This window comes from Aethalodelphis obliquidens, unplaced genomic scaffold (assembly GCF_003676395.1).
Source record: "Aethalodelphis obliquidens isolate GAN/ISIS:26980383/991018 unplaced genomic scaffold, ASM367639v1 scaffold5, whole genome shotgun sequence".
Lineage (NCBI taxonomy): Eukaryota > Metazoa > Chordata > Mammalia > Artiodactyla > Delphinidae > Aethalodelphis > Aethalodelphis obliquidens.
This window is the reverse complement of record NW_020837949.1, coordinates 31,764,775-31,792,711: the sequence shown is the minus strand read 5'-3', so window position 1 is coordinate 31,792,711 and position 27,937 is coordinate 31,764,775. Positions and strand designations below refer to the sequence as shown.

Below are 27,937 nucleotides of genomic sequence, written 5' to 3'. Positions count from 1 at the left end.
GCTTTGATGTTATGACACCTTTGGCCTCTACACAGCCCTCCAGAATAATGGCCTTTTCCATTTGGCCAAAGTAAAATTTCCTATTGTGCTCTTCCATTGGATGTGTTAAGTCTCTTTGAAAGTTACAAGGACACTGTAACCCATATAAAAACCTTCAAGTCAGGTCCTGAATAGGAACAGGAAGCTGAAATCTCCACTCCCAGTGCAGGAACTGAGCCCGTGACCAGAGGGATGGATAGCAGTGCTTAGATTATGACTATGCTGCTGAGCACTGATGGGCTTTTTATGGACCCAATGGGCTGCACCTGCTCAACCTTTAATCTTTCTTGAGCTCCAGATAGGAATAAAAACTGGTCTGCCCACGACTTGAGGCATTTTGCTATGGTTATTAGGAGCACAGGTTTGGAGACAAACACTATTAGGTTTGAATTCCAGCTCTATAACTACTAGCTAAGTAACCCTGGGCAAGTCACTTAACTTCTCCCAGCTGTGATTTCTTCATGTACAATAAGATCTATTTCATTAGGCTGATATGAAGATAAAAAGATATAACACATGTAAAGAGCCTTGCCAGGCACACGGTAAGCCTGCCATAGACCGGAGCTCTGTGTTCTGGCCTCTGAGTTCCCGGTGGAGATAACTTCAGTGAAGTAATACATTGGCTTATACTTGGTAAACCCTCACAGTTGTTATTTCCTATGTTTCTCAATAATGCTAGAAGCTTTTATATAAAGAAACATAATATTAAAAGAAAACATGTGAAAAACAGTAAATGGCAAAATTCCATTGGCAAGCCTTTGAACTTTAGATACCAAATAAACCTAATTGCTTCAATAATACATTGACTGGCCTTCTCAGAACCACTTCTTATTTAATTCTCTTTAGTTTATCAGAATCTCCTGATAGCACACTTTGTCTGCTCTCTTTAGCTTATTTGGACATTACTTTCATTTACCTGGAAGCTTGGAGGAGGATGTACAAATATATCCATCATCTCTTATGAGTCATATATTTGTCTCTCATATTCACTTCTGTAAAGCAGTGGAAGCATCCCTTAGGAACGTGATTTGATGCAGATTAAGAAATACCAGCATAAGTCTTGTTGCCTTCTCCAGAGGGTTCCTGTGATATTTGGCCACAACTTTGTTCTTTAAGCCATAAATTATGCCCCGGGGACTGAGGTTTCTAACGTGACTGTCCTTGAACTTGGCTGCCATGGTGAGGATACTCTCCTTCTGCCTGAGAGGCACAGACACCATTCATCTGGGGCTGACTTACCTTGTGCAGTTCCTCACAGACCAGTTGGGCACTGAGCATTCTCTCTTAGCCTAAGGCAATTAATGAAAACTAAAGCTTCAAAGAATTTAGTTCTCAATTCTCCTGACTGGATGTTATTAACCAAAGGCAAAAGAAAAATGGTAAAGAAAAAAATTTTCTGAATGTTACATCAAAAGTATTTTTCAGTTCACCCATGTGTACAGAGAGAGAGAGACCTAAATATTATCTTTATTGTTGCATCAGCATTTCCCAGTGAGACAGTGATTTTCTTTAAAAAAAATTTTTTATTCATATAGGCAGACCTAAGTAGACAGTGATGTAGCAAGTAGGGGGGATAGTTCTGCAATGCTCCTTACAGGAAATTTGATTGTCATTTTGCTACCTCAGCAGGATCCAGCTCATCTGCCTCCCCTCCCTTCTGTGTCATACATTCAGTTAAACAAATATTTGATTCTCATTCTTTCTCATTTCTAAGTTGTGACACTTTCCTGTGTCTGTCTGGTTGTATAAGTAGAAGTGTGCCTTGGTTTATAGACCCTATGAATATATGTGTTTGAGTGTCTGTAAATTCATAGAGTTTCAGAACCCCTGAGGAAGCTAGGATCATAAAAGAAATCCAGGGAAAATATATGAACAAAATAGGAATTTCTTCTAACAAGTTAATTATAACTCATAAACTTATAATTTTTAACTTTAATTTTATATTTGTTCATAGTAAGGAATATTACTAGGAATAAAAAAAATTAATTTCCCTCAACTTATAGTGATCTCAGTTTCTTTATTCTAAGGACATTGTGATTAGATGAGTGTTAACAAGGGGCTTCAAATGTAGCTGTAATATTTTATTTCTTAAAAATATACAAAGCAAATATGATAAAAATTTAAGAAAACTGGATGGTAAGTACATGGATGTTTGTTGTGCTATTTCTTTAAATATTTTTTTCTGTTTGGAATATTTCACAATAAATGAGGGAAATATACAAAGTTTTTTAGGTTATTCATGCTTTCCTCTTTTTTTATTGATATAGAAAGTATTCATCTTTTATGGAACATTTAGAAAAAACCTGGATCCTTATGGGCAGTGGAGTGATCAAGAAATATGGAAAGTTGCTGATGAGGTAAGGCATGCTCACTGAAGTAATTCTGAAAAAGGTTGCTCATACACACGAGTGGTTATCACAGCTGAGATGATTTTATACGCTTTTGTGCATGTATGTGCATGTGTGTGTGGATAACTTTAAAATGGAAAACTCTAATATACCTCGAGCACCAAGTGTTTTGGATTAGACCTAGCCCTTTCCTCAGTAGTAAGTTTCCAACTATCAGGCCCCAGAGTTAGTATACTTTGGCCTTCTTCCCAAATGCGCATCACTGAGACATGAACTAGGAGAGACCCAGACACCTACAGCACACCAGGATTATTCCCGATACAGAGGAGCATCTGTCCACACCATCTCATCTACTCCCTGTCTAGGTTCTGAAACTTTCCCAGCATAAGAAGGAGGCTTTGGTTTGACATGATATACTTCTCTGGGAAGCATAGGTTTAGCACAAAAGGTTAATGATCATCCTAGAACACCTGAAGATGGCTACAATCTTGTCTGGAAGTCACCAGAAATCAACCGCCTTCAGAGGCTTTGGCTGTGAGCACCTCCAGCCAAAATACCACATGACGTAGATGTGGCAGACTCTATTCCCTGAGGTCATTAGGACACCATAGGAAATACATGGATTAAAATGGAATCTAAATTCCTAAATAATACCCTGTATTTACCCACCAGGTGGTTAAGGAATTTAGGGCTGGGGGAGAGCTAGAGTGGGATTCTTGGTTCCCTTAACCGACACCCTAGCTGTTAACTGATAATCCTTGAAATACAGGCGTTATATTTAAGAAAAGGAGAACATAAATTGTTCCAGTTTACTAAACTTGAGGTTTATGTCCAAAGCTCTGGATGGTGGCAGACTACAATTATGGGGCCTAAGAACATTGAGATGCAAAGGTCTTCTCAGAGAACAGCTTTATTCCACTGTCTCTGACATATTTGGTCCTTGTTGTAAAGCCCAGTTCGGTTTATCCCAAATGTTCTTTCCTTGGCTTCCTCCCTTCAGAGTAGATCTTGACAGAAGCTTTGAAATGCCTGTGAGTGTTAAACACTTACCCATTGAGTGTCTAACCTTAACATGCCCCTAATAAAATGCACTTAGATTAACCGTCTTCATTATCAAAGTTTCCTTATTACCGAACAAACAGGAGTTTTAAAGAAAACATTAACTAAATTGCAAGTGACACGTTTTAAGGTCTTTGATGTGACTTCAGAGAATGAACTATAGGAACACAGTGTGGTGGGAGAGAAACTTTGAAAGGAAGACATTAGACTTTATAAAATCTGCAAGTATTGCCAAGTCACAATAAAGTTTACAGGAAATCAGGATCATAAAAATAATCTAAAATTTTAGAAGACATGGTTAAGATTTTAAATGCCAATATGTGCAGAAATTTTGCCTGTTTAGATTTTTATTTGATCAACTCATACTTAGGTATATCTTTTTTTTTTTTTTAATTAATTATTTATTTATTTTTGGCTGTGTTGGGTCTTCGTTTCTGTGCGAGGGCTTTCTCTAGTTGCGGCAAGCGGGGACCACTCCATCGTGGTGCACGGGCCTCTCACTATCGCGGCCTCTCCCGTTGCGGAGCACAGGCTCCGGACGCGCAGGCTCAGCGGCCATGGCTCACGGGCCTAGTTGCTCTGCGGCATGTGGGATCTTCCCAGACCAGGGCTCGAACCCGTGTCCCTTGCATTGGCAGGCAGATTCTCAACCACTGCACCACCAGGGAAGCCCCCTAGGTATATCTTTTTTACTGATCCTTTTAAAAATAATTTACTGTTCAAAAACAGAGATGGGCTGCTGCTGTCCTTACAGTTATGCCATGTGTTTGAGTAGCAGTGATAAATTTTTGTTGAGGAGGCCTTAGAATGGAGCACAGACAAAAAAGCAACATCCCAGAGAAGCAGAAAAGGCATTGATTTACAAGTTTTGGGGTCTGGACTTTAGTCCTATATGGTTGATCATATACTTTGCCCAAACAGGACCATTTGGGGAGGGGTCAGTTTCTCACCTGGACAGGATAATGGGACAAAAGGTGTAAACCAGGATTGGCCAGGGCAAACTGGAATTGAATTTCATTTCATCTAAGTCCTCTCTGTGACCTTGGTATGACTTGTTTCTCTAGAGGGAAATGAATTGAGTAACAGCAGAGAGCCAAACACTTGAATCTTATCCCAATTCTTTGTAATTCCCCTTTCCCTGAAACGGAAATCAAAAGTGTGCACGATGACAATGTCAGGCCAAGAAACACTCTATTCCTACCTTGGATTGGGCCCTGCACTCCAGTGTGAAACCTTATCTTTGCAGATCTGGGCTGAATTGTGTGAAGCCATGAGGAACATGATTAGTTACAAGCTCTAAGACTTGGAAACAAAACTGGCCAAAGCAGCTTCCTTACCCTTTGTGCCCTAGGCCCGTACCTTCATCTTGGCACTGTATGCCCTATAATTCTATGGATGAATTTAAAGCAAGTCCAAGGGAGGGAAAGAGTTTCTAAGACCCAGAACTACAGAGATCTAATTTTCCCCTTCACAAACAACTGAGGACCAGATAGCTTCTCCACAGGAGCACTGACTTTACCAGCTGTGTAGACCAAAGAGAATCTCAAAGGAGGCTGAATCTTAAGGAAACAAAAAGATGACCCTAACATTGTGGTCTAATAAATTGGTAGCATTGCTGTACATTTTCAGGCTAATATGTATAATGGGCCCAGCCTAAGGCCTGGCACATAATAGGTACTAAGTAAATGTTAGCTATTATAATCGTGTTTTCATGAGGTCTTTACCTGGCCGTCTCTTAAATGTTGTTGCTTGCCAGAATCCTAATTGTTTTCTTACTTTACTTACTCTTCCTGGGAAATATCATGCATCCTCTTAGCTCTAACTAATACTTCTGTGCTGATGACTCCCAAATCCACCTGTCCCCAGAGCTCCCTACCTGACATCTCAGCATGGACAGGCATCTTATGTCCATAAGTGAGTCTCTTAGCTGCCCCACCCACACAAGTGTCCTGCGTTTCCAATTCCAGTGGATGGCATCACCAGCTTCTCATTGCCCAAAGCCAAGACCTGGGTCTCATCCTTGACTCCCAGTTTCTCCACCTGTCTTCACATATCAAGCCCTGTCAAGACTGTCTCCTGCAAAAACCTAGGATATACTCACTTTTCTCCATCCCCATCTCACACCACTACTAATTCTCATGTGGATTTTAGAAACAGGCTCCTGTCCGGTGTCTCTCTTACTGGCTCCCTACAGTTCATTCTGTTCTTTGCAGCCTTGCATCTGAGCACTTGTTTCTCCCCTTCTAAGGCTCCTTATTGCCTGTTGGACAAAGTCCACACTGCTCAAGGTGGCTTGTAACGTCCTTCATGATTTCATCTTTGCCTGCCTCTCTAAACTCCCTCCCCAACTGCCTCTGCTTGCCAGGATCCAGCTACACTGAATTCCTTTGTTTCCTCTAAGGCACCATGTGCTGTCTGTTCTCCAGAGGTTTTTTCACACGCTCTGTGCCTGGGGCACCCCCAGCCCTTCACCGCCTGATCCCGCTCACCATTCAGGCCTCTCCTTACACATCACTTCTTCCCAGAAACCTGCCCTGATGCTCCAGGTGTGAGAGAGGAGCCCCTCCTACGTGTATCCTGTACCTCCACCCCTTTCACAGCTTTCTTCGCACGGGAGAGAGATTTACCTCTTAACTTGTCCATGTCCACCACCGGCTTGTAAGTTCCTTGAGGGCAGAGATATTCACTGTGGTATTTCCTTGCTTAGAGTAGTGTTGGGCATGTGCATGGTGTTCAATAAACATTGATTGGATGAATGAATGAATGAATGAATGATCTGATTCATTTATTTAAATGAATAAATAAATGGTTCATGTGTAATGTATCATGCAGGTAGCCTTGTGATTGACACACAACGGGTATCACCATTAGCAATGAGGACACTGAGCCCTGAGACATCGGAGGGACTTAGCTGAGCTGGGTGGTGGGCGCAGAAACAGCTGTCTCCCTCGATTTCTGGTTCACAGGCTCTTTCGCCACAGTGAGCTTTCCCAGTGGCATCCACAATCTCAGGCTCCTTCACCACAGTCTGTGTTACCCTGTGTCATCCAAGCAGCACATCTGTTGGTTCTAGAATGGTTTAGAATGCTTTTAGAAGGAAAACTGTTTGGTAATTGTTTGCTTTTTGGATTACTTAGAAAATAGTTTCCTTCCTTACACATCGATAGTCAGGTAAGCTATTTTAGAGGGCAAACAAACTAACAGAAATAGTGGCCTTTTAAGGTGAAAATTTGCCCTGGAAAACCTGCAGAATAGCAAAAGGAGTGTCTAAAGGAGTTGACAGAGTCTATTTTTATAACTGCCCAGTCCAACCACAGTTCACTTTTCTGATTTTTTTTTTTCATGTTTCCTTATCACAAGAGCAAACTCTTGCTCTATAATAACATTCCAGAGGGCAGCAATAGCAAAAGTCAACACTTTGAAGAAAATACCTGGTCCTTTACAGACTGTAATACATTTTTTAAGTTTTATATGTCACAAAATAAAATTTCTTCTTTGTAAATAGTAGTTTGGAAATACATATGATTTATTAGCTCAACTGCATAAATCTGGCAAATTCTTTCTTCCCAAAGTTCTTTATATCCACAAACTTTTGATGCTTTGATTAATTTGTAATGCTAAGTTGGAACGAAAATACTTAGAAATGTTTAGATCCCAGTAATTAAAATTCACCTTAGTTTGGACAGAGCTAATCTAAAGTTTGTATTTTTTTTAATCTGTTGAAAAGTGGTTTGTGACAATAGTGTAAATAATATTATATTGGGAATATGTATGTATATGTGTGTGTATACATGTATATATTTATTTTTAAAGAATTCTGCTGTTAAAGATCACTAAATTAGATGATCTCTGTAGCAAGTTCCCTTTAAGTCTTTTTTCCCCCCCATAGCTCTTTTCGCTTTTAACAGTAATTTCCCACCTATTATTTTTCTCCCTGTCTGAGCCATGAGTTCCTTCAAGGCAGAGCCTTGTGTTATTCATCTTTGAATTCCCAGGTCTGCCATAGTGCCTAGAACTTAATAAACTCTCAGTAAGAGTCCATTAAGGAATACATGACTGAGCACCCAAACAATCACGAGGTTAATTTAAGCCATTCTTATCAGTTCATGGAGTTGGTAACAAGAACTTTATATCTTTTAAAAACCAATTACTAGTCTATCTTGCTTCCCATTTTCTCTCCAAAGCCTATCACAATATCTGGCAGAAAATAGGTAATTAATACATTTGTTAAATATTCACTGACTTCAAACTAGTAAACTTTTACTAACTTATGTTGACCTTTCTCTAGTGAATATGATTTTAAAAGATTTTTACTATACTTGATAGTGAGTAAAACAGTTGAGATAGGAATGTGGCAAAATGCACCCTAGATTGGCCTGTGTCTCTGTCACTCATTTTATACAGTTTTCTTCTCTAAATATTGACAGTGCTATATATTTAGGTACTTATTTACTTGTGTTAAGAAATAGTTTCATTTGGGTAAGAACCACACACTTTGCTCAGCTCTCTATCACAAGAAAGTACAAAGTATAACACACTAAAGTAGCTTTCCCCCATGGCCTTAGGAAACTAGAGTATGATTGGTGTGAATCTAAAGGGAGACTACATGCTGCAACGTTCTTAACAAAGTCTCAACCTTGTTACTAAGCATGATGTAAATTACTAGTATTGTGACACTTTCTGCTAACTTGCTTTCCAAGGTAACTTGTAAAGGGAAAGTCTTACAAGTCATACTGTCATACCAGGGAAACGTTTCAGTGGCCAGGCCCATGTCTTGGGATTTCCCAGGCTCTAACAATACTAATAGTCAGGGTTGATTAGGTGCTTACCACAAGCTACACTCTGTGGCAAGCTCTTTCCACAAATTATCCCATTTAGTCCCTATTACAAGCCTTTGAAGTCTATCCTAGTATTTTCTCCATTTTTTTCCAGTGAGCTAAGTGAGACTTCCAGTAACACATCTGACAGCGTCAGCCAGCGAGTGGTGGAGTGCAGACTTAAAGCCACTTCTGTGTGACTTCATAGCTCCAGTCTTTCATCAGCACTTTTCTTGATGCTTAATTTGACTTAAGAAAAATTCTCAAGTATTTCTGATTGATCTGAAAGGAAATGCTGACCTATCAGTGTTAAAGAACTTCTTATTTGATAATTTGTTTTTAAGGAGTTTTATAGAGTCTTAAAGATGAGAAAGTGGAGGCACACCGACAGGTGAAGTGACTGGTTTTAGATCACACTCCATATTGGGGGAGCTAAAACCAGCACTTATTCATTTACCATTTGTCATTCTTCCTTAAATCGGATTGATTTGTCATTCATCAAAACTGTGTTTGTTTTGTTTGGCCAGCATTCCAGGGGCTCAGTACACATTTGTTGAACAAATGAATGGGTGTGTTGAGGCTGACAATGTGTCTGACATTGGTAGTGAGCTAAAGAGCACATGTCTTTACCCTCAGGAAGCCAACAGTCTAACAGGGGAACTTGCACCCATACTTCTGTGACTATGTGCCTGACTGCCCTAGAGGATGATCAGGAGTATTTGGAATGGTGCTCCCGGCTAAGCAATGGCACAAACCTGAGAAGGTCAAGGTGTATGGGGAACTACAAGCTGAGTGTTTAGTGCTGCTGGAAGTAAAAGTGGAGGGGGCTCAATTCTGGATGCCTTATCTGCCATCTGAGAGAGTTCAGTTATTCTGTCAGCAGGAGAGCCACCATAGGATTTAAAACAGAGAAATGATGGGGTCAAACCTATATTTTAGAAGGATCCCTGTGGGGTTGTCGGGTGACAATCAACTTGAGATTACAGTATGAAGCTTAAGAGACAATAATGGCCTGGCCTAGGGTTGTTGTAATAGGGCTGGCAAGGACATGGAAGATTAAGAAGTATTTGGAAGAGGTCCAGGGCTGGATATAAAGATGAAAAATCATTCGCTTATCGGTGGTAGTTGATACTCTGAGCATGAATGAGATCTCAGAAGGAGCATTTGGAGAGTTGGCAATGAGGAAAACGAATATTCAAGGGACAGGAAGAGGGAGAATTACCTACATGTGATAATAAGAAGAAATGTCCATAGAGGGTGTGGTTTCTCATAAGGCAAGGAATAGATGTTTGAAGAAGGGAAAAAATGTTCTATGGTCTCAGGCAGTAGAGACAACAGATACACACTCATTATTTAAGATTTCTAGATGAGAAAAGGGGGAGACATTAAATAATAGCTAGGGCTTCCCTGGTGGCACAGTGGTTAAGAATCGGTGTGCCAATGCAGGGGACATGGGTTTGAGCCCTGGTCCGGGAAGATCCCACACACTGCGGAGCAGCTAAGCCCATGAGCCACAACTATGGAGCCTGCATGCCACAACTACTGAAGCCAGCGCATCTAGAGCCTGTGCTCCACAACAAGAGAAGCCACCGCAATGAGAAGCCTGTGCACTGAAATAAAGAGTAGCCCCCACTGGCTGCGACTAGAAAAAGCCTGTGCGCAGAAGTAATGAAATTGAAACTGTAATTTAAAATCTTCCAACAAACAAAAGTCCAGGACCAGATGGCTTCACAAGTGAATTCTATGAAACATTTAGAGAAGAGCTAACACTGATCCTTCTCAAACTCTTGCAAAAAATTGCAGAGGGAGGAACACTCCCAAATTCATTCTATGAAACCACCATCACCCTGATACCAAAACCAGAAAAAGATATCACAAAAAAAGAAAATTATGGACCAGTATCACTGATGAACATAGATGCAAAAATCCTGAACAAAATACTAGCAAACAGAATCCAACAATATATTAAAACGATCATACACCATGACCAAGTGGGATTTATCCCAGGGATGCAAGGATTCTTCAATATACGCAAATCAATCAATGTGATACACCGTATTAATGAATTAAGGAATAAAAACCGTATGATCATCTCAATAGATGCAGAAAAAGCTTTTGACAAAATTCGACACCCATTTACGATAAAAACTCTCCAGAAAATGGGCATAGAGGGAACCTACCTCAACATAATAAAGGCCATATATGACAGACCCACAGCAAACATACTCAGTGGTGAAAAGCTGAAAGCCTTTACTCTAAGATCGGGAACAAGACAAGGATGTCCACTCTCACCATTCTTATTCAACATAGTTTTGGAAGTCCTGGCCACGGCAATCAGAGAAGAAAAAGAAGTACAAATTGGGAAAGAAGAAGTAAAACTGTCACTGTTTGCAGATGACATGATACTATACATAGAAAATCCTAAAGATGCCACCAGAAAACTACTAGAACTAATCAATGAATTTGGCAAGGTTGCAGGATACAAAATTAATGCACAGAAATCTCTGGCATTCCTATACACTAACAATGAAAAATCAAAATGAAGAATTAAGGAAACAATCACATTTACCATCACAGCAAAAATAATAAAATACCCAGGAATAAACCTGCCTAAGGAGGTGAAAGACTTGTACTCAGAAAACTATTAAACACTGATGAAAGAAATCAAAGATGACATAAACAGATGGAGAAATATACCATGTTCTTGGATTGGAAGAATCAGTATTGTGAAAATGACTATACTACCCAAAGCAATCTACAGATTCAATGCAATCCCTATCAAACTACCAATGTCATTCTTCACAGAGTTAGAACAAAAAATTTTACAGTTCGTATGGAAATACAAAAGACCCCGAATAGCCAAAGAAATCTTGAGAAAGAAAAACGGAGCTAGAGGAATCAGGCTCCCTGATGTCAAACTATACTACAAAGCTACAGTAATCAAGACAGTATGGTACTGGCACAAGAACAGAAATATAGATCAATGGTACAGGATAGAAAACCCAGAGATAAACCCACACATATATGGTCACCTAATTTACGACAAAGGAGGCAAGAACATAAAATGGAGAAAAGGCAGCCTTTTCAATAAGTGGTGCTGCAAAAACTGGGCAGCTACATGTAAAAGAATGAAATTAGAACACTCCCTAACACCATACACAAAAATAAACTCCAAATGGATTAAAGACCTAAATGTAAGACCAGACACTATAAAACTCTTAAAGGAAAACATAGGAAAAACACTCTTTGATGTAAACCACAGCAAGATCTTTTTTGACCCACCTCCTAGAGTAATGAAAATAAAAACAAAAATAAACCAATGGGACCTAATTAAACTTAAAAGCTTTTGCACAGCAAAGGAAACCATAAACAAGACAAAAAGACACCCCTCAGAATGGGAGAATATATTTGCAAATGAAGCAATGGACAAAGGATTAATCTCCAAAATATACAAACAGCTCATGGAGCTCAATATCAAAAAGACAAACAATGCAATTAAAAAATGGGCAGAAGACCTAAATAGACATTTCACCAAAGAAGACATACAGATGGCCAAGAGGCACATGAAAGGATGCTCAACATCACTAATTATTAGAGAAATGCAAATCAAAACTACAATGAGGTATCACCTCACACCAGTCAGAGTGGCCATCATCAAAACATCTACAAACAATAAGTGCTGGAGAGGGTGTGGAGAAAAGGGAACCCTCTTACACTGTTGGTGGGAATGTAAATTGATACAGCCACTATGGAGAACAGTATAGAGTTTCCTTAAAAAACTACAAATAGAACTACCATACAACCCAGCAATCCCACTACTGGGCATATACCCTGAGAAAACCATAATTCAAAAAGCAACATATACCACAATATTCATTGCAGCACTATTTGCAATAGCCAGGACATGGAAGCAACCTAAGTGTCCGTTGACAGATGAATGGATAAAGGCGTGGCACAATATATACAATGGAATATTACTCAGCCATAAAAAGAAACGAAATTGAGTTATTTGTAGTTAGGTGGATGAGTCTGAACCTAGTTTGTCATACAGAGTGAAATAAGACAGAAAGAGAAAATACTGTATGCAAACGCATATATATGGACTCTAAAAAAAAAAATGGTACTGACAAACCTAGTGGCAGGGCAGGAATAAAGACATAAACATAGAGAATGGACTTGAGGACACGGGAGGGAACGGGGAAGCTGGGCAAAGTGAGAGTAGCATCGACATATATATACTACCAAACTTAAAATGGTTAGCTAGTGGGAAGCTGCTGCATAGCACAGGGAGATCAGCTCAGTGCTTTGCGATGACCTAGAGAGGTGGGATAGGGAGGGTGGGAGGGAGGCTCAAGAGGGAGGGGATATAGAGACATATATATACATATGGCTGATTCACTTTGTTGTACAACAGAAACTAACACAGTATTGTGAAGCAATTATACTCCAGTAAAGATCTGTTAAATAAATAAATAATAGCTAAAGGAGAATCTGGAGGCAAATGAGGGGTTTTTGTTTCAAGAGGGGAGAGATGTAGCAGGTTCACAGGCTGAAGCCAATAAAAAGCGAAAGTTGAAGAGAGAAAGAACACAAGTCCTCCAGTTCCTCACCCAAGAGCCCTTATTCACATTCTCAGCTGGTTAGATCCAAAATTAGTTTTATGTTTGAGTCTTCCAGGATACATGAGAATAGTCCCCCTTGTCTAATTAATATGTTTACTTTCCCTACCATCTCAGAAACTCTTTTCAAACATTAATGAATTCACACAAAGTGAGGTTGTTTTAATGAGAAATCCACTCAAGGAAAGGAATATTGGCTGCAATACATATCCTGGGCACAGTTAATATTTACTGAACAAACACAGTGATGTGAGCCATCTCCAGATTCATCACTGAACTCGTGAGAGTCTGTCTTAAGGCCACTATCTTATTCTGCCCGTATTACAGGTGGGAACACATCTCACCTCCCAATACTAAATCCCAGACTTCCCAAGGGCAGGATATAATCATATGTGTATCTCTTTAGGTCTCAAACACTCAGCAACACTTGGCAAAAATATATATGTCAATGCACATTTATTTGAATAAGTGATATGAGGCAAGGTTTCATTTTTTATCTTATTTCGAAAGAATGGATGTCTATCTCATTTGCTTTTTCAACCTATTTATTTTTCCTATCTAGCTTAAAAAAATAAGCCGTTGACCCTAACACAACTCTCATATTCCACCCGAATATTTAAGCACCTTTAAATCTCCAGTAATACACCACTATTTTAACTCCAGTTATTTTTACTTCATAGTTTCGTGACTTTCTTAAACTCAGTTTTTATGAATTAAAGAGATGAGTAGTACATTGCCATATGTGGTTTTAAATGGCTCCTCAGTTGATTTTTATTGCTGCCTTTCATGCTCTGTTATTACAGAGTAGAGAATGGAAGGTAACATAAAAGAATCTGTCATGATACAGTAAGTAACTGCATTCTATACATATTATCTTTTCTAGCATGTATTAAATTGTGTTATAATTATCTGTGTATGTCTTTATAAACCCTGAGCTTTGCAGGGCCCACGGACCATTTATCCTCTCTTTAATCCCTATTGGAGGACCTGGCATAGAATAGGCATTCCCTGAAAACCTCATGAAAGGAAAAGTACAGAGCTGAAACAGTCTGTAGACTGATGCTTTAGAGCTGCCAAGATTATACATAGTCTTTTGTTCAGTTAAAGCCAAATAGCAGGAATGGTGGGGGGTTGTTATGAAATTTAAACTTTTAGAACTCCTGTCTTTTCAGATTATCAGCCTCTTAAGTGTTTTTAACCCTGTAGTATGTGAACTACCCCTCCTAAGCCCAGTGTTTTTCCTCTTTCTTTTCTGCAGGTTGGACTCAGATCTGTGATAGAGCAGTTTCCTGGGAAGCTTGATTTTGTCCTTATGGATGGGGGTTGTGTCCTAAGCCATGGCCACAAGCAGCTGATGTGCTTGGCCAGATCCGTTCTCAGTAAAGCAAAGATCTTGCTGCTTGATGAACCCAGTGCTCATTTGGATCCAATGTGAGTTTCCGAATTCCTGCTATTTAATAACACAGGGGGAAAAGAATCATTGAGACATACTTCATATTGACACAAATTTCCATCAGGCTGTCGTGTCTGCAAGCAGGAGACTACCTTCTAGATATGAAATAATTGCCCAGTGGAAAAGTTACTATTTGACATGCGCACAAGTGCTTATTTCCTAGTATAAGAGCTATGTGTTCTCTTCTAAGTGTAATTTTGCAATTTCATACAAACTCTTCCCCCTTATTGACGTGTGATAAAATATTTAGTTACATAGGCATACTTGGGTCCTTATGGTCTTCCTTACTATCCCATTTATAACATAGGAAATATTTATAGCATAAAATAAAGAACTACTATTGATGCTACATAATGAAAAATATACTTATTTGGGAAACTTTTTTCAAACTGTGAAATTTTTTCCCAAATATTTGTCCTATTTATTTATGAAAACTTAGAATCTGCCCTGTGGTTGGAAAGCTGATTGTGGCTGACTCTATTGCAACATTCTGTTAAAAGGATTCAAGGAAAGATAATTTAAGGAATTACATTGACAGAAGAATAGGTATGTTATCAAGGATAGAGACAGATTATTAACATTCTGTGATGTTATATGTGGTATTTTTTCTTTGCTAGAACATACCAGATCATTCGAAGAACCCTAAAACAAGCATTTGCTGATTGCACAGTAATCCTCTCTGAACACAGGATAGAGGCAATGTTGGAATGTCAGCGATTTTTGGTGAGTGTTTCTAATTTACCTAAGATCTCATCTCTCCTTTGATTCTTGATAACAATTTGATATGTGCTGGTTCCTGCAAGTCACAGCAATGTACAAGCTCACAGCTATCCAGCTTTACTCAAAATACCTGCCCAAGTGTCTCACTTTGTGCAACGAGTTGAGGTTGGAATTCAGCCAATCTAAAATAGCAGCTTATTACTAAATTACATTAATAAATTGGAACATCTATACTTTTTGCTTCTTTTATTTGCGGATCAGTCATGAAAAAGACTAGGTCCTGATGCTTTCAGTAACTGAATCTCCCATGGATGGGGTCCAGAACAGGCCTGGATTGTCTTGCAACCTGATGTATGGTTTTAACGCAGTAGTTGAAAGGTTTATTTCATTTTTCTAGCCATTATTTGGAACTCAGCTTAGTGCGTCTCCCAACCACCTTCTCATTTGTGGTTTCAAAACTGTCACCGATTCTTTCAAGTGATGTTTACAAATCCCTTTGGGTTTAGCCACAAGGAAATCCTGAGGATGATGTATCACATCATTTCTGTTAAGGCTTTTCAGGCTCCTGGAGGTAAATGCTTTTCTTACTGAAGGATTGTTATTACCATTATTATTACTAAGCTTCGAGTGATAAGTTAGGGGCCGACTCACAACCTCTTGCCCAGCTACGGTCAGGTTCAGCTTGAACGAGTGAAGGAGGCACAGTAACTCAGGCACATCCAATTTGAAATTGTTAAGCTTCAAATCCACTGTTGACGTGGTTCAACTCTTTATGGTGCTGTGGACTTAACACTCATTTGTAAGGTTAATACACAAGGGATCTAACATGAATAGTTCTTGTTTTCAAAGCCCCCTTAGTTCCTCTAAAGTTCTCTGAAGAAGCACATTGTTCAGTACTATATCAATTAAAAAAAAGCAATCTCCCAGCTTCTAAGTAAAAAATTACAGCTGATTTCACAAATGGTAGAAGCTCCATAAAGCACGAGGACTCAGCAGTGAAACAAGCTCTCCCTGACTGTTCAGACTGCAAGCCTCTGGACACTCGCTGTGTGTTCTTTCTGGCTTTCCTCATCCTCTGAGCCTGTGCCCTTCTTGCCTTGCTTTGGTCCGCCCTGCCTCTTTGTCCGAGTTGTCACTAACGGCCACTTCCCTAGGTCATAGAGGAGAATAGAGTGCGGCAGTACGACTCCATCCAGAGGATGCTGAGCGAGAAGAGCCTCTTCCGGCAGGCGATCAGCCCCACAGTCCGCTTGAAGCTCTTCCCCCACCGGAACTCGAGCAAGCAGACGTCTCGGTCCAAAATCGCTGCCCTGAAGGAGGAGACGGAAGAAGAGGTACAAGAAACAAGGCTTTAGAGAGCAGAACAAAGGTTTGCCTGGGACATTCACGCGTGGAGTTGAAGAAAAGAAAAAAAAAGAGTTTCTGCCTCAGAAAACAAGGATGAATGATGTTTTTTTAAAAAAGGAAAACTTCGGGTAAGAGGAATTAAGGATGTTCCCGTGGATGAATGGCTTCCTGGCAATGGTCAAACCGTGTGACAGGTACTTCAAATCCTTGAAGGTTTACCACTTGGAATCGCAAGCCAGCTTTTCCTGAAAACTTTTCCCTTTGGTCGTCACTGGAAAGGTGGCTGTAAACGTCAGCCAGCTTAATTCTTCAACTTATTGTTTAGTGAAACTTACTCATTTATATTATTGAAGAAGAACTGTAATCATACTACTTAGAGATACAATTAAGTAATGATAACTGGAAACTTTAGTGGCTTATATATGTTTATATACCTTTTTCTCCACTTTCTCCACGATATTTAAAAACACAGCTATATTGTCTGTTAAGGATTCAGACTGCCCCGTTTCCAAGCAAGTAATGGAATGCTGTGAGAGTCACAAGACAGCCCATCAAAATATGCACTACACAACACCTAAGTATCAGTCAGGAGACAGAACTTCCCGATCTTGGAAATCAGGGTTAGTACCATTCAGCAATACCCAAATGCAAATAAATCAGAAAACATCCATTATCTGGGAAACGGGCTGTTACAGTCCCATGTAGGGAACCAAGATGTAGCTCCCTTGATTTGGAAGAGAAGATGTCTGCTTCCAGAAAGTAACAAGCTCATAAGACTTCTGAACTGAAGGATGGCTGGAAAAACGCTTTAATGCAAATTGGTGCAGGAGAACACTTCATCACCCAGAAGCTCCAGGTAGAGTGTGTAGGCAGGTACGCTGTGGGCGCTACAGGTAGATGTACGTGAAATTCAAAGATCTAGGTATAGAAAGGGTGATGTGGTGTGTTTTCAGGCTACCTATGTGTACTTCATACTGTATATACTGAGCAGGAGAGATAATGGACACACTGAAGTAGAGTCAATCATGAATTAGTTTTATATGCTTCTGTTTTATAATTTTGTGATGCAAATGAAATTTTCTCTAGGAAATATTTATTTTAATAATGTTTCAAACTCATATAAATGGCTGTATTTTAAGAATGATTATATTATGAATTATATTTGTATAAGAGATTTTTATATTTGAAATGTTGACTTTTATGGTACTAGCTATTTTTATGATATGTTAAAACTGGGAGGAGGGGAAAACTTGGGGGACATTAGCCAGTTTGAATTATGAATTATGAATTATGTTGGTGTGGAGAGAAACAGTAGGGCCCACACAGATATTGCATATACCTGTGTGATTCCTGGCCAGTACACTTGTTCCCTCTTAGATGCAGCTCTAAAGAAAATGGTACCACAAAATCTGACCACCCCTATCAAGGATACACTGCCTTCTCAACTCCAAAGTAACCCTTAAGATTGCATTCTATTTATTACTGTAGGAAAATATCGTGTGTCAATAAAATCCATATATTTGTGTGAAACTTAGGGGTTTTCAGATGTGTTCATTAATCGTGTCTCATTGATCTCTTACTTCAGTCTCTAAGGATCATGGTACACAAAACATGAATCATTCCTTTAGATATAGCTTCTTGAGAATCCTATGTGAATTAAGACACTCTAAAAATTATTTCTTTTTTTAAATTGTGGTAAAATATACATAACCTAAAATTTACTATTTTAACCATTTCTAAATGTACAATTCAGTGGCTTTAAGTACATTCACATTGTTGTACGATCATCATCACAATCCATCCACAGAAATTTTTTCATCTTGCAAAACTGAAACTCTGAAACCATTAACTAAAACTCCCTATTTATCCTTTCCCCCAGCTCCTGGCAACTACCATTCTATCTTCAGTCTCTATGAATTTAACTACTCTGCGTACCTCATGTGAGTGGAATCATATAGTATTTGTCCTTTTGTGACTGGCTTATTTCACTTAATAATGTCTTCAGGGTTCATCATATTATAGCATATGTCAGAATTTTCTTTTTTTTTTTTTTTTTTTTTTGCGGTACACGGGCCTCTCACTGTTGTGGCCTCTCCCGTTGCGGAGCACAGGCTCCGGACGCGCAGGCTCAGCGGCCATGGCTCACAGGCCTAGCCACTCCACGGCATGTGGGATCTTCCCGGACCGGGGCACGAACCTGTGTCCCCTGCATCGGCAGGCGGACGCTCAACCACTGCGCCACCAGGGAAGCCCAGAATTTTCTTTTAAAGGCTGAATGATATTCCATTGCAGGTACATATATATGACATTTTGATTTTCCATTCATTTGTCAATGGGCAACTTAGGTTGCTTCCACCTTTTGACTATGTTGGATGATGCTTTTATGAACATGGTTGTACAAATAACTATTTGTGTCCCCACTTTCACGAATGAGGACACTTTTGAGCTTATTTCTGTTTTAAAATGGAGACTTATAGAATAAAAAAGATAATATATTCCACAAGGGCTCATTTATTTATTTGAAACTTATTTAAAGAGCAGTAGCTATTTTTATCACTATCTTGACAAGTGAGCAAATCTCATCAAGGGAAATAGTACTTCTACACTAGAACCTGGGTGGATTTCTTTGTCTAAATCCCTGTTTTTAATTGATGAGGCTTCTTGGGACCCCTTTTCTTCCTTGCAGAGTTTCTTCCTGAAAGATGCAGGTGCCATTGTGTGGTAGATGGACAGTAGATCCCAACTGAGTGCCAAGGCCTCCCACTCCCTTTTCTTATTGGGAGAAAAAAATTTTTATTTTTACATGTGACCCCAAGAAGGCAGTCTCAGAGCATGCTCTATTCTAGTTAACCCAGTTCAAGTTTTTAAATGAATAAACTTTATTTTTTAGGGCAGTTTTAAGTTCACAGCAAAACTGAGCAGAAAGTAAGAGACTTCCTGTAACCCACCCCCATCCCAGCCCTCCCTAACCTCCCCCACTCTCAACATCCCGCACCAGAGTGGTACATTTGTTACGATCAACACATCATTATCACCCAAAATCCAATGTTTAGGTTTCATTCTTGGTGAACCCTTATTCATACCTTGCTCCTTCCTAAGCCCCGGTAACCACAGATCTTTTTACTGTTTCCATAGTTTTGCCTTTTCTGGAATGTCACGTAGTTGAAATCATACAGTATGTAGTAGCCTTTTCAGATTGACTTCTCTTACTTAGTATTGATAATTTGCATTTGTTTCCTCCTTCAGATAGGAAAGCCCTGTCTTCTCATGGCTTGCTATCTCATTTCATTTTGGTATAGAATAATATTCCATTGTCTGGATGTACCACTGTTTATTTATCCATTCACCTACTGAAGGACATTTTGGTTGTATCCAACTTCTGGCAATTATGAATAAACATTCCTGTGCAGCTTTTTGTGTTGACATAAGTTTTCAAATCCTTTGGGTAAATACCAAGGATCTTGTGGTAAGAATATATTTAATGTTGTAAGAAACCTTCAAACTGTTTTCCAAAGTGACTGTACCATTTTGCATTCCCGCCAGCAATGAATGAGAATTCCTGTTTGAATCCTCACCAGCATTTGGTGGTGTCAGTGTCTGGGAATTTGGCCATTCTAATAGGTGTATAATGTTATCTCATTGTTGTTTTAATTTGCATTTCCCTGATGACCTGATGTTGAACACTTTTCATATGCTTATTTGCCATCTGTAGATCTTCTTTGATGGGATGTCTGTTCAGGTCTTTTGCACATTTTTTAATTGGGTCGTTCATTCTCTTATTGGAGAGTTTTAAGAGTTCTTTGTATATTGTGGGTAACTGTCCTTTATCAAATGTGTCTTTTGCAAGTGTGGCTTGTCTTATGCTCCTGACAATGCCTTAGGCAGAGCAGAGGTTTTTAATTTTAATGAAGTCCAACTTATCAATTTTTCTTTCGTTAATCGTGCCTTTGGTGTTGTATATAAAAAGTCATCGCCATACCCAAGGTCATGTAGGTTTTCTATGCTATCTTCTATAAGTTTTATAGTTCTGTATTTTATATTTATGTCTGTGATCCATTTTGAGTTAGGTTTTGTGAAAAGTGTATGGTCTGTGTCTAGAGTCATTTCTGGTGTGAGGATGTCCAGGTGTTCTAGCACCATTTGTTGAAAGGACTGTCTTTTCCCCGTTGTATTGCCTTTCCTCATTGTCACAGTTAAGTTGACTATATTTATATGGGTCTGTTTCTGGGCTCTCTACTCTGCTTCATTGAACTATTTATGTATTCTTTTGCCAATACTATAGTCTCTTGAAACTTTGTAGAAAAACTTGAAGTTGGGTAGTGTCAGTTCTTGGACTTTGTTCTTCTCTTTCATTATTGAGTTGGATATTCTGGGTCTTTATTCTCTCCATATAAACTTTAGAATTAGTTTGTTGATATCTATAAAATAACTTGTTGGGATTCTGATAGGGATTGTGTTGAATCTGTTGGGAAGATAAGTTGGGAAGAACCAATATCTTGGCAATGTTGAGTCTTCCTACCCATGAATATGGAATATCTATTTAGTTCCTTTTTTATTTCATTCATCAGAGTTTTATAGTTTTCCTCACATAGAGGAAATATTTTGTTAGATTTATACCTAAGTATTTCATTTGGGGGAGGATGCTAATGTAAATGGTAATGTGTTTTTAATTTCAAATTTTACTTGTTCATTACTAGAAATAGGAAAGTAATTGTATTTTGTATATTTACCTTGTAACTTGTATCCTTGCAATAATCACTTATGAGCTTCAAGTGGATTTTTTTTTGTCAATTCTTTTGGATTTTCTACATATGTGATTATGAGCAAATACAGTTTTATTTTTTCCTTCACAATTTGTATGATTTTATTTTCTCTTCGTTTTGAATTAGCTAGAACTTCTGGTAAGATGCTGAAAGCAGTGGTGAGAGGGTACATCATTGCCGGGTTCTTGATCTTAGTGGGAAAGCTTCAAATTTCTCACCATTAAGTAGGTTAGCTGGAGGGTTTCTGTAGATGTTCTTTATCAAGTTGAGAATGTTCCCCTCTATTCCTACTTTGCTGAGAGTTTTTATCAGGAATTGGTGTTGGATTTTGTCAGATGCTTTTTCCACATATATTGTTATGATCATGTGATTTTTCTTATCCTGTCATTGTGATGAATTACATGAACTGATTTCAAATGCTGAACCAGCCTGGTATATCAAGGAATAATCCCACTTGGTCATGGTGTATAATTCTTTTTACACATTGTTGAATTTGACTTGCTAATATTTTATTCAGCATTTTGCATCTATGTTCATGAGAGATATTGGTCTTTTGTTTTCTTGTAAAGCCTTTGTCAGATTTATTATTAGGGTAATGCTGGCTTCAAAGAATGAGTTAGAAAGTATCTCTTCTGTGTCCATCTTCTGAAAGAGATTGCAGAGAATTGGTAGAATTTCTTCCTTAAATGTTTGATAGAATTCACCAGTGAACCCATCTGGGCCTGGTGCTTTGTTTCAGAAAGTTATTAATTATTATTTCAATTTCTTTAAAAGGTCTATTCAAATTGCCTATTTCTTCTTGTCTGAGGTTTAGTAGATTGTGTCTTTTGGGGATGGGTCCATCTCCTCCAGGTTATCAAATTTATGGGCATAGAGTTTTGCATATTATTCTTTTATTGTCTTTTTAATGCCCATAGAATCAGTAGTGATTTTCCCTCTTTCATTTCTGATATTAGTAATTTATGTCCTCTCTTTCATTTTCTTAGTTAGCCTGGCTAGAGATTTGTCTATTTTGTTGATCTTTTCAAAGAACCAAGTTTTTGTTTTGTTTATTTTCTCAAATGACCTCCTGTTTTAAATTTCATTGATTACTGCTTTAATTTTTTATTATTTCTTTTCTTTTGCCTAATTTGGATTTAATATGCGTTTCTTTATTGGTTTCTAAGGTGGAAGCTTAGATGATTGAATTTAGGTCTTTCTTCTTTTCTAATATATGCCTTCAATGCTATAAATTTTTGTCTAAGCACGATTTTTGCTGCATGCCACAAATTTTGATAAGTTGCTTTTTTATGTTCATTTAGTTCAAAATATTTTTATCTATATTGAGATTGCTTGTTTGACTTGTGTTCTTTAGAAATTAATGTTTAATCTCCAAGTATTCTGGGGTTTTCCAGCTATCCTTCTCTTATTGATTTCTAGTTTAATTCCACTGTGGTCTGAGAGCAGACATCATGCAATTTCTATTCTTTTAAATTTGTTAAGGGTTTTTATGGCCCACAGTGTGATTTTCCATGCAAGGTTGGTGAATGTTCCATGCAAGGTTGAAAAGAGTGGGTATTTTTCTGTTGTTGGATGAAGTCTGTAGATGTCAGTTATATCCAGTTGATTAATGGTGCTGTTGAGTTCAACTATGTCCACACTGATTTTCTGCCTGCTGAATCTGTCATTAATAGAGTCTCTCAACTGTAATAGTGGATTCATCTATTGCAATTTCTCCTTGCAGTTCTGTCAGTTTTTGCTTCATGTATTTTGTGTGTACACACACCTCAGTTGTTAGGCAAATACACATTAAGGATTGTTAAGGCTTCTTGTAGTATTGACCTCTTTATAATTATGTAATGCCCCTCTCTATCCCTAATAACTTTCTTTGCTGTGAAGTCAGCTCTGTCTGAAATTAATATAGGTACTCCCACTTTCTTTTGATTAATGTTAGCATGGTATAACTTTTTCCATACTTTTCATTTTTAAAGTTGGGTCTAATTTTTTTAATTCACTCTGACAGTCTCTCTCTTTTAAGTAGTGTTTAGACCATTAAAATTTAAAGTGATTATTGATATAGTTCAATTAATATCTACCATACTTGTTATTATTTTCTATTTATTGCCCTTGTGCTTTGTTCCTATTTTTGTCCTCGTCACTTTTTCTCCCTTTTATGACTTTAATTGAACATTTTATTATGCCATTTTTTCTCCTTTCTTAGCACATCAATTAAACTTTTTTTTCAAACTTTTTTAGTGGTTGCCATAGAGTTGGCAACTTTAAATAACACCATGGCACTGCAGGAGTAGTACAGGTACCTCATAATAACAAAATATTCCTGATACCTCTCTCCTGTTTCTTATATCATTGCTGGCATTCATTTTATTTATTATGTAAGCATATTTATATGCATGCTATATGTAACCAAATATGTTTCTATTATTTATTGAACAAGCTATAATATTTTAGATCATTTAAGAATATAAAAATAAAAGATTTTATTTTACCTTTACTTATTCATTCTTTGATGCTCTCCCTTTTTTCATGGAAAGCTGTGTTTCTGACCTATATAATTTTCCTTCTCTCTGAAGAACTTCTTTTAATGTTTCTTTCTAAGTAGGTCTACTGGCAACAAATTCCCTCAATTTTTGTTTGTTTCACACTGTCTTTATTTCTCCTTTACTTTTGTATGATAATTTTACAGGGTACTGAATTCTAGGTTTTGGGTTTTTTCTGTCAACACTTTAAATATTTCACCCCACTCTTCTTGCCTGCATGGTTTTTGAGCAGTAGTCAAATGTAATTCTTGTCTTTTCTCCTCATAGGTATAGTGTATTTTTTCTTCTTCTTTCAAGATTTTTTCTCTATGTTTGATCTTCTGCAGTTTGAATATAATGCCTAGGTGTGGGGCTTTGGAGGGCCATTAACCTTGCTTGGTGTTCACTGAGCTTCCTGGATCTGCAGTTTGGTGTCTGACATTACTTTGGGGGAAGTTCTCAGTCATTATTGCTTCAAATATTTCTTTTGTTTATTTCTTTCTTTTTCTTCTGGTATTCCTATTACAGATATATTACACCTTATGTAGTTGTCCCATAGTTCTTGAATATTCAGGTTTTTTTCTGTATGTTTTTCAGTCTGGGAGGTTTCTATTATCATATCGTCAAGCTCAGAGATTCTTTCCTCTGCCATGTTCAGTCTACTAATGAGCCCATCAAAGGCATTCTTCATTTCTATTACAGTGTTTTTGATTTCTACATTTCTTTTGGATTCTTTCTTAGAATTTCTATCTTTTTGCTTACATTATCTATCTGTTCTTGTATCTTGTCTATTTTTTCTTTTAGATCTCTTAGGATATTAATAGTTTTTATGCATTCCTGGTCTGATAATTCCTGGCATATCTGACTGTAGTTCTGATACTTGTTCAATCTCTTTAAACTGTTTTTTTAACCTTTTTGTATGCCCCTTGTAAATTTTTTGTGATGTACTGGGGAAAAGGAGCTGTGGTAAATAGGCTGTTAGTTATGCAGTAGTAATATGTAGGGGGAAACAAGAGTTCTGTACTCTTATGACTAGGTCTCAGTCTTCTGGTGATCCTGTGCCCCTGGACTGTGAACTTCATCAATGCTTCTCAGCATTTTTTGCCCCTCTTAAGTGGAGCTGGATTGCTAGAGTGGGTTAGAATTGGGTACTTCCCTTCCCCAGATAGGTTAAGCTCTGGTAAAATAGTCTTTTCTGAGGTCAGGCCTTCTCTGGTATTCTTCAAAATGATTACCTTTCTGCTCCCCATGCTGGAAGCAAAAGGGAATTTTCGTCCATCTTTTTTTGTGAGATCCTGTTAGAGCTTTGGGAGGTAAAACTCATGAAGGTGTGGGTCCCTCTCCCCTGATGACTGCATCCCCTCGGAGTTTTCATCTCTCAGGCTTGCCTACACTGAGCCTCTAGAAACTCATCAGTTACAGTTCAGGGTGTCCTATCCCAGCACTGGTTCCTACGGAGATTTCTCCTTGGTAGTTTCTACTCAGGTAAGTTGTGATTCTCCGTATACACCTGTCTGTCTCCAATTTTTTAAAGCTGTTTATACAGGTTTAATCTATGTCAAATGTAGTTACAAAGGTAAAGGACAAGTACCTTTGTATAGAGTACACAGACACAGCATCACACCAATGGGGCCCATTAGAGGGGCAAGGGAGACAACACTTTTCCCTGGCAACAGCAGCTCTAATCCCAGGAAAGGTTCTCGACAGAAGGCTGGGCAGCCAGGAGCACCCTCATCTAGCCCCAGTCTCAGCCCCTGCTTCAGCAGCAGTTTGTCCTGTGACTTTACTTCTCTGACAGATCTACGAAGAGTTGCTGATCTTTCAGTTTGTTCAGCCTTTTATTTATTGTTAGGTTGGAGTGGCAACTTCTAAGTTCCTTACATACCAGATCTGAAACCAGAAGGCTTTCTAGTTCTTTTTGAGTAAAAAGCAAACAAACAAAACTTTGCAAAGGTAGAAGGAGTCAAATGCAAACTCAATGTGACAAAAGAAGCCCTAATTCTAAAAGCTCACTTTAAGAAGGAAAATGCTGAAACAAGAAGGGAAAGTCAACGTTGTTCACCCAAAGCTCCACTGCTCATCATACCACTGGGCTTTTCCTCACAACAGATTTTCTTCACTCCTTTTTTTTCATTTTCAAAATACATTATTCTGGCCACAGGCCTTCTACTTTTATCTATTTATTTTCTATATGTAAGTCTGGAGTTTGGGGTTCTACTCATCTCAGTCTACACCCACTCTCATCTGACTCATACTTTTTTCATTTATTTCTCAGACCTTTCACTTTATTCTTCCTCATTACGAGAAAAAAGCTAAGGCTTGAAACAAGTACATTTCCTTCCAGTAACTGAGAACCTTCCAGGGTTGGGAAATTGCAGTGTACCAGAGTGAAAGGTTAATAAAACCCCCAATGTAAATATTTTAGTAGTTTGCTAAAGAAAGAACCCTCAAATATTATGTGGAAGACAATTTAGAATGAAGTTTAAAAAGCTCAATATAAAAACCTGTTTGACCTGTTAAAACAGGTGCAGACAATCACAATTCCCTATTAAAAGATACAATGAGAAAAACCCATAAATTCAAGACAAATGCCTTGGGCATGAGAACTCCAAATCAATAGATGGTGAATTATTAGCTGCTCGCAGCGTGTAGAGCCAAACAGACCCCAGTCACTTTCTGTCTGTTGACAGGAAACTGGGGAATCAGTATCTATGTACCTTCTCAGAGAAGGGAGACTTCTTGGCAGAAGTTTAGGCTTTATCCTTAATTCATTATAGTGGGACCACTCAGTTGCTTTTTTAATAACTCAGTTTCTCTAACTGTAAAATGATATGGAGCATTGGGAAATGTGGTCAAAATTTTTGTTTAAGCAAATATGCTAATGCTGGCCTTTAATTTCATGTAGCAAAATGAATTAATGCAGCAGTAATGATAAATAGTTACTTGGATCAAAAGTTGACACAATTTACATATTCCATTCATCAAAGTACAAAATCGGTACAGAAAGTACAGATTGACCTTCAAATAGTGCTCCCTTGTAGAGATTTGGTTCTATTGTTAGGCTAACTGCTTTTCCCCAAAAAAACGCATATGCCAATTACAGAAATGAACTCAGACTCACACGCTGATTTAAATGAATCTCTAATACATTTTCTCCTGAAGCCATTGTAAATATTGGGATTTAAGCCTAAATAATTTTCGTGTATAAACAACTCTTTAACTATGTTCTTCCCCATTCACCTTTGACACTGATGGAATAATAGAAGGAATGATCTTCAACAGCAATGACAGATGTGCTGATAAATGAACTAAAGCTGAATTGTATTTTGATTGACAAGTATTGACACAAATGCTAAAAAAAATACAGAAATCCATCTTGCAATTAACTCCTAAGAAATTAAAGTTGTAATTTACCTAAAATTATAATGTAAAGAAAAGGCTTTCTCTGTTTTATTGTTTTAAAAAATACAGAGTAGAATGGTGGTTGCCAGGGGCCAAGGGAAATAGGGAGATGTCAAAGGATACAAACTTTAGTCAAAGAATACAAACTTCCAGTCGTCAAGATGAATAAGTCTGGGGATGTAATGTGCAGCATGTTGATTACAGTTAACAATCTGTGTTATATGCTTGAAAGTTGCCAAGAGAGTACATCTTATATATTCTCACCACAGAAAAGAAGTGATTATGTGATGTGATGGAGGTATTAGCCAACACTGTGGTGGTCATCATTTTGTAATACATAAGTATATCAAATCAACACATTAAATTTACACAGTGCTATATGTAAATTATATCTCAATAAAGCTGGAAATTAAATTCAGTGGTAAAAAGAAATAGTTGGCCACAGTTGATTGCCTGACCATCATTATTGTCCGAGTTCTATAAGCTAACAAAAACAAGGCAATTTTCTAAACAACCATCTCTCTTCCCCTCTGCCTCTTCACTGGCAACAGGTACCAGGGGCTTACTAATATTCTATGGAAACGTATAAACAAACTTATGATCATAGGCAATACTCTTGTGAGGAAGAAATCTTTATTTTTATTTCCTCTTGTCGCCCATTTAGGTTGGATGCTCCAGTGCCCTTGAGGAGGCAAAGCAGGCACTAGAGTGTCTTTGCACAGACTAAGCTTCCTTCCTACTTGGGAGCCCACACCAGGCTTTGCACTTGAACTTTGCAATGTTGCCTGGCTATTCTGTGGCCAGGGATCCACAAAGTAAAATTAAACATTGGATGATGATCTTTTTACATTATC

General features: G+C 38.2%; 1 protein-coding gene across 5 annotated transcripts in view; it reads left to right on the top strand.

The window, feature by feature from the left end:
* CFTR (CF transmembrane conductance regulator) overlaps positions 1-17,936 on the top strand; it is a 195,814-nt gene extending 177,878 nt beyond the window's left edge. For 4 of the 5 annotated variants that reach the window (XM_027102096.1, XM_027102097.1, XM_027102099.1 and 1 more), the window contains 4 exons: positions 2,307-2,396; positions 14,141-14,313; positions 14,953-15,058; positions 16,210-17,936. In XM_027102096.1, the coding sequence (XP_026957897.1) occupies positions 2,307-2,396; positions 14,141-14,313; positions 14,953-15,058; positions 16,210-16,410 (570 nt within the window). In that variant the 3' untranslated portion in view covers positions 16,411-17,936. Of the gene's footprint in view, positions 1-2,306; positions 2,397-14,140; positions 14,314-14,952; positions 15,059-16,209 lie in introns of those variants that run through there. The other variant, XR_003431917.1, reaches the window with a different exon arrangement.
* Positions 17,937-27,937: the final 10,001 nt, after the last annotated feature.